We start from the raw sequence: 7,732 nt of genomic DNA on the forward strand, positions 1-7,732 counted from the left end.
CAAAATTTGATCTTTTGATTTATATGTTACAAAAAGTTGTTGTATTAAAATCCACTACCATTGTACCAAATCGTTATATGTAACAACTCTATATAGTGCCAAGGCCGTGTATGGAGCAGGGTATAGTATCCAAACCACTGGGGCGGTACCTATAGCGGTTGTAGTGCTTCAGTAAAATATGTACTGTATAATTAGTGTATAGGACATTGTAAGAGAAGTGCTATGGTAGAATATGCTTGAAACATACGCTAACACTAATCATTTTAATTTCAAAAACTGAGCACCATCCGCCCCTCACCCCTCCAGCTCGTGTTATCCAGAGGCAAACCTTTAATTTCTTCATTTGCCATCTCGACAGCAAAGCGATGTATAGCGTAAGCTGTATTGAAAGAAATGTCTCGAAACCCCTCTGCTGTTTGGACATTTAACAAAAAAAATTATAGACGACCAAAAAAAAATTCAATGCAAACTGTGCAAGCGACTTGTATCATGGAGGCATAACCAATCTCTGCTGTCACTTGACAAGCGTACTATTATTAGTATTATTATTATTAACATTTTTAGTAGTTGTAAAATGTGACTGACTGATAACCTGCTTGGAATGAACACTGTTAAATAAAGCTTTGTTTTGTCCAAGTCAGCTGCAGTTGGTGCTGCAATGCAAGCTTACTGTACATATCAGAAGCAGCATAAATTACGTGTAAATAAAACAATGTGCATTTTTATTTCAATTATAAAAACATGATTATTGTTCTATATAACTTATTTTTAAAATAATAGGATTTTCAATAAAATATAAACTGGTAGCTATGGTGACTTCACCAATAAATTATGCAAATTAGCGCCATCAAAGGTTTGATCCTTCCTTCGGTAATGTGTTCCGAACCTTCGAAGGTCAAAATGTACCCTTCGTTGCAGCCCTAGAAATCATATACATGCTGGAGTGAGGGGCATATCATTCACACAAAAAATGGCCAAAGAGGTCTATCAATGACCAGCAGAATAACAGGGAGCTTCATATCCTGAGAAGCTTTTGGTCTACCCTCCGACTGGTCTAATTTGGTGTTCTTTATTTTGTGTAAAAATGCTTTGCATTGTCTTTACTGTTTGGCTTCAATAAACATGTATTATTTTTTTTTACTTTAACAATATAATGAAGGTGAATGCAAGTAGTATACCCATTTTCTTTTACAGCATAAAAAAGTGCATTATTCGACACGAAAATAAGCACATGTAATAAAACAACATCTGAATTAGTGACTGCATTTTTCCAAATGGAACATTAAATATTTCAAAGCATTGCCCAGCTCCATCTTTGTTTGCTGGGGAATCTATTGCATGGTCTGTTACAAATGCTATTTAAAGGGATATGCTTAACTGAGATGTTAGCATCATATTGACAATAAGCTGTTCTACTCTAAAGCCAGTCAACACAGACCTAGAGATTTTAGTGGTAAAATAATCTTAACAGTTGATTTGCCTACATTTGTTACCAAGAAGAAGAAGAACGGACAATCAAAGCTGTTTTGTTATCAATTTTACCTTATAGGTGGAATCAGGAATTAAGTAAACTGTTTCATTTCCTATACAGTCTACAGTGTAATCAATAAACAATGCAGACATAGAACACAAAAAACAACAGTGAAAATATGTGCAAACAGTGCATCACTATATTCCCATTACCAAGCTACAATTTCCAAAAGTCACATGTTGTTACATAATCAAGCACACAGGTATTGCTAATTATAAGAGATTTCATTTTTCCTATCCATGATGATTATATCCATTTGTTTATCACACATGTTAAGAAAGTTTTCGTCCTTGAACAAATTCCTCTGTAAAAGTGATCTGTGTGATTTCCTAAAAGGCACAGGTCAACTTAACTCTACCAACAGATGGCCATTTCAAGGATCCGTCATGATACCGTTCCAACTGCTATACATTCTACATCACTGATCAGCATTGCTGGCCGAATGAGGTCAATCAGCCATATCCTTGGCTTCTTGAAACTCTCAATGCAATTATCTGAAGCGTTCTTCCTTTCATTCATGTCTTGTTTTTGGTGAACACACGCTCCCCTCTTAGGTTGAGGTGCTGAAGTTGGTACTGAAGTACTTCCGTGTCTGCTGGCTCCTTGATATTCATTTTGTCCAGGTTGAGGTAGTCTAAGGATTTGGAATGGGCCCTCTTGCCCTTCAAAAGACAGAGAGGTAGAGAGCCGTGAAGGACTTTGCTGGGCTCCATGGGGAGCGACTTGATGCAGTTGTCACCTGAGCTAGGCATCCTCCTCCTCCTTCTCCCATTGACAGATGGAATATCATAGGGCTGGTAGTAACGGCTCTTTGTTTTGTAAACCCGCGTGGCCCGATGGAGTCCAGAATCCAGCTGCTTTGTGCAAGGGTTTGGCATGGTCTCCCCAGTTGCCTTCTCGGTGCTTGTCCACTTCTGAGCTAGCTTGAGAAGCTCCTCCCCGGTGGTGAAGCCCACAAGGTAGTTGGAGTCCATGTGGAGGATTTGATAACCTGCCACAGTCCCCTTGATGGGCGAGCATGGTGTGCTGGAGCAACGAGGCTTTTCAGGCTCTGCTTTTGGAGGAGAATGAATCTCTCCTGTAGGGGCAGGCAGAATGGACATGACAGTCCTGGAAACACCACTGACATCCACCTCCATCTTGAAAGGCTGACCTGGCCGTCTGAAGGACAAGCAGAGAAGAGAACAAGTATAATGCAAGTACAAATGAAACTGAAGTGAGAAGAATTGCAGCTCAGCTGCAGATATAAAATTTAACTACAGGACTGATTTTTAAAGCATGTCCTCCTTCAAGGGCTTTACACCATCTCCTAAACCGTGTCTTTTTACTGTGATCCTAATTACAGCAACATGAACCAATTATTCTGCTAAGCTCTTCATAGCTGAGGGTCATTGGTGTTGTGGGCTGCTTTACCATTCCAAGTGAAGAAACAGCTGCTTGGATTTCTGTGGATTGCTGTTCTCCGCAGAGTCTAGGAAAACCAGCAACCACCACAAACCCAAGCAGCTGTTTCTTCACTTGTTTCACTTGGAATGTTAAAATAGACCAATCAACACCAATGACACTCACTTGTGGACAGCTTATCCGAAAAACCTAATAATTGTGTCATGTAGCACTAATCCTAATGCAATGCAACATTAGACATAATAAACAACAAAAAATAAAACAGAATATTATAGATATACCAACACGTCCAGTTTTCACAGTTTTAGGGGGAACAAAGGGGCAAGTCCCCAAAGGTTGATTTCAGTTTTAAGTAAGCAAAGGTCTTACCCAAAACACCTGTTCTCTACATTTGTTTTATATTTATTTATTTTTTGTTTGACTGGTTTCAGTTAACCACAGAAATGCAGAATTTCATAACCAGGGGAATTAGACTGGTTTACTGGTCAATCATTATGTGAGCTAAGGAGAGGCAGTTTTTATTTTATTTTATTTTATTTATACATATTTTAAAGCTTTAAATTTCATTTCATTCCCATTTCAAGGACCAGGTGTGGGAGGGACTAACTAAAATCTGTTTAAACAAAAAATAATAATAATTGCATAGCGTGTTGGTAAAGCTGATGCTTTCTGAGTACAGTTCTCCCTGTGGAATTGGCTGCCATTTAAAACCTTTTGTGTTTTGTTTTCTGAGGTGCCTGTGAATGAACCACTGTTTCCTAGGAACTAAACTGAGATCATCCAAACTTTCATTAAACATAAGACCCAAGAGGCCTTTTCCTTTATACAGTATACAAGGGTATTCTGTGGTAACACAGCCAGCAGACGATTCTGCAGTGTACTTCAACAAAAAAAGACTATAAATTACAAAGCTTGCAAAAAGACTTGGGCAGAACTTTAAGAAGGTGAATAAAGAAAAGCAACCACAATACAAGGCATTCCATTTAGTTAAAACGCTGATAGAACAGAACTCAGTTGTGTTATCTGGGAACAGAGCTGCTTTCCATATGTATTATTATATAATATACAATAGCCACAGACAATTTAGTTAATGTTTTTTTTTAATGAAAAAAAAAAAAGTTCCAATCTTTTCTCCATTCCATAGCTGATCTGTAAAGAGGTAATATCATTAAACACACTTATGATGGCGACTAATGCATAGAAACACTGGTCTCTTCAAGTCCCACACTTCCAAACCTGAAATCTGGCCAGTCATAATGCTGCATTGTAAAACCTGCATTATGACTGGCCAGGTAACCTTGCCATAGAAACACTGAGGAAACCACTGTGTTTATCTTCACTGGCCTACCACTTTCCCCGATTCACCAGAAAATTGCCTTGCTACTGTCTATTTGACAAACACAAGGTTATCTCCTTAGCAACAGGTTGTTCAATACAAACCTGTACAGCATATTATGTTCAAGGAAAGGCACAACCTACTGAAAAAAAAAAAAACATGCATTGAACTAAATTAATATGGTTATCTATGCAATCTTTCTATAATGCTTAGTCATGCATGAACACTACAACCTCCATCCACTGTGCATGTAAAACAGGGATCACCTGATCTCCAGACTCTGACCCTGTAAATAACATGTGGGAAAGAATGTCCTAACAAAGTTTTATTACAATTGGAAAAGTGGCTCTATAGATATATTTAAAAATGTGACTTATGTACACATGTTTAGACACAAGGAGAGGCCTCTTCTCAGAACGTCTGTTTCAGATACTGATAAAAATGCTCCGAGGGTCACTGCAGTGCAAGCTGACCAAATTCTGGGGAAATGTTTCCTTCATTTGTGGTTGATGTGAATTATTTGTAAGCTGTGATCTAGATACAGTAAACATCTAAAGGGTAGCATATGGACACTTCGCTATATTCCCTTCAGTGTGGATATACTGTAATCCATTGTGTATCTGCCCGTCACATATCTGCCATGATCAAGCTCTTCTGCAATACCACCATTGTTACAATGCTAATGCAAAATGACTACAGGAAAGCAAAAGCAAGCTGTGTTTATATAAAAAAAAAAAAAGAAAGAAATTCGTAAACCTATGCATTTTGCTCCTGTGTAAATTACGCCACACTAATATAAGTGTATACAGTACTGTGACAGGGCAGCTGCAGGAACCCTGCGCATGAAGAGGGGGGTTTGTGTAAATGTAAATTGTAAATAGTGTGTATTTATTGTAATTAATTAATGGCGTACCTGACACTCCTGGGAGAGCCTGTCTACTGTGTGTGTACTCTAATCAGCAGGTAGGTGTGTTCCAGCGGGGCATCTGGCATAAAAAGGTTATTTATTCACCTCAGGGCTGCTGTAAAACTGAAGCCAACTGGGCTAAAGAAGCTGAAATTCGCTGGTTTTTGTTTGTTTGTTTGTTTGTTTGTTTGTGTGTTTGTTTGTTTGTTTGTGTGTGTGTGAGAACCAGAACCAGGGCTGAATACCGAAGAGTAAGTAACCAAGTCTAAACTGCCAACAGCCGGGCAAATAGACTGAGTTTGTTTATTATTGACTCCCGCCAGTGTTTTTGTACTGTGCTGTATGTACTCCGTGCACTAACATTTTTGGTAGGGTCATGTGAGCTGTTCACTGTGTTGGTATGTAAATAGGTCCTCTTTGCCTGCGGGGCATATCAACTTCGAGCAATTAATAGCCTGTACCTTTATAAACAAGGGATTTAGAGGAGCTCACAGCTCCGTAATAAAAGCCGAATCTCCAAACAATAATTGTGTGAATATAGTAATTGTAAACAGCTGTGTATAATGGTATTTAAAACAAGATTCATTTTAAATGACTTTTTACACATCTGCCCTTACTCTGGTCCCACTAGAGTCGGATACGTAACAGACTACTATATACATTCCCCAGGGGAATGTATAAAAAAAAAAATTAAATAAAATGACATCATCATGACATCACATCTGCAGTTTCTGATATGAACGCGAAACTTCTTGTTAATAGGCGTGTATTAATAGAACACAAGGTTAGTAAGCTAATATTTATAATTTCTTGAAGTACAAGTTTCTGTAAAAATGTAAATATTTACATCCAACACTTAGATAACACTGTAGGCCTGAGCAGCTGATAAAAGGATGATAACTGAAAATTTAGGCTATGCCATCCTGGTGAAGAACTCATGTAAAGCTACTGTTGGACCATACGACATCTTCGCTATGAATCTAATCACAAATAAGTTTTTATTTTAATCATGACCCGATTTATACCGAGACTGCCGCTCCCCTGTAAACCAAACGTATATGTAAATTGTATAGGTCAAATCTACGGATAATGTAGATTTCTATGTATTATCTCTTACAATATCCTTAACAACTTTTAGAAAAATTTGCTCTGATATTTAGCATCTGTCCTGTTTTTTTTTTGTTTTATGTATAGTGTGTAGGTGATCATAAATCGCAATCGGTGTACACTGACGCTGTCAAACTGTTTAAGTGTTTCTAAACAAGTTTACACTTGCAGTATATCCTTACATTTCCATCCCAGTTTCCATAAACCTCATGGGGTTTCGTTTTTTTTTTTTTTTTTTTTTTTTTTTTTTTTTTTTGTTTTTTTTTAAATAGTTATTTATCAACTGTTATTGCATTAAAAGTTAAACACAACAATACGTCCAAATTCAGTTTAGTCCAAAACATTTGAAAAATGCAGTGTTCTTAACTTCCATTGCATACAAATCACTCTTTGAATGCCGCTAATAAAGATGCATTTTTACATCAATTTACAGAATTGACACTTTAATCAATCGCCCGACCCTCTTAAAATGTAATATAATTTGCAGCCTCATCCTCTACCGAGTTTCACCTGTCAGCACCATTGCATTGGGTATTACAGGATCAATAATGCGGAAGAGAGAGTAACAATGAAGCAGATTACTTCCAATAGCGTGATTCAGGTCAGCCTTACGCCTTCTGTTGCCAAGTTAGTAAATGAAAAGCAAAAAATGTTACTGACCTTCAATTCTGCGAACCGTATAGTACAGAACAAAAACAACAGACCACAACGAAAACTGAACCAGTTTTACCCTGATTTCATTGAAAACATTGAAACCCCACCCTAAACGGCTACATTTTACACTAAGCAGGATGTTGTTGACAGCGAAATCTATTTTAACCTTGCGTGTCTAGCAATACAATGCAATACAAGACAAGACATTTATATATATATATATATATATATATATATATATATATATATATATATATATATATATATATATATATATATATGTAATTGTATGTATACACACGTTCTGAATCTTGTAATACATCTAGTCTGCGTCTACAAAGGAGTGCATGGCTTCTCATACCCCACTGAACAGGGGTTTCCATCCTACTGTATTATTATTGAACTCCCAACGTTGTAAAACATTGGATGAAAAATAATAAAAATGAACATGGTGCCATTTAAGAAGATAAAAAAAAAAAACTAACCTGGTTCTGCAGCAGTGATGGACCCCACTCAAGCGCCTCCAATGCAAATAAAGCAATGTACTACATACACCATAGGAGCAGTGCAGCAAAGCGCTCTTCCGACCGTCACATGATGCAGTGAGGTAATCTGGGCAGGACAGGGCTTTAGAGCACATAGCGTCGGTAGCAGTATGTAACGAACAGGCAAACTTTTTTTGATGTGGCTTTACATTGATAAATATAGCGAAGGTGTTGGTAGAAGATTTAGCTATGAAGGTGATATAATGCAACTTGCTATTATGTCCATTGAATCATTCTGAGGAAAATAA

The 7,732-nt window shown here is 37.4% G+C and overlaps 1 protein-coding gene across 1 annotated transcript; it reads right to left on the bottom strand.

Moving 5' to 3' along the window:
* Window positions 1-847: 847 nt before the first annotated feature.
* On the bottom strand, window positions 848-7,521 carry LOC121315070 (macrophage immunometabolism regulator-like). Its single transcript, XM_041248969.1, has 2 exons — window positions 7,425-7,521; window positions 848-2,692 (listed from the first exon to the last, which is right to left on the bottom strand). Exon 2 carries the CDS (start codon window positions 2,668-2,670, stop codon window positions 2,047-2,049), a length of 624 nt encoding a protein of 207 aa, XP_041104903.1. The 5' UTR covers window positions 2,671-2,692; window positions 7,425-7,521; the 3' UTR covers window positions 848-2,046.
* Between the last annotated feature and the right edge of the window lie 211 nt (window positions 7,522-7,732).

Source organism: Polyodon spathula, chromosome 1 (genome assembly GCF_017654505.1).
Source record: "Polyodon spathula isolate WHYD16114869_AA chromosome 1, ASM1765450v1, whole genome shotgun sequence".
NCBI lineage: Eukaryota > Metazoa > Chordata > Actinopteri > Acipenseriformes > Polyodontidae > Polyodon > Polyodon spathula.

Excerpts from the sequence above, each read along its gene's own strand:
- LOC121315070 (XM_041248969.1), bottom strand. The coding sequence starts at position 2,670 with ATGGAGGTGGATGTCAGTGGTGTTTCCAGGACTGTCATGTCCATTCTG.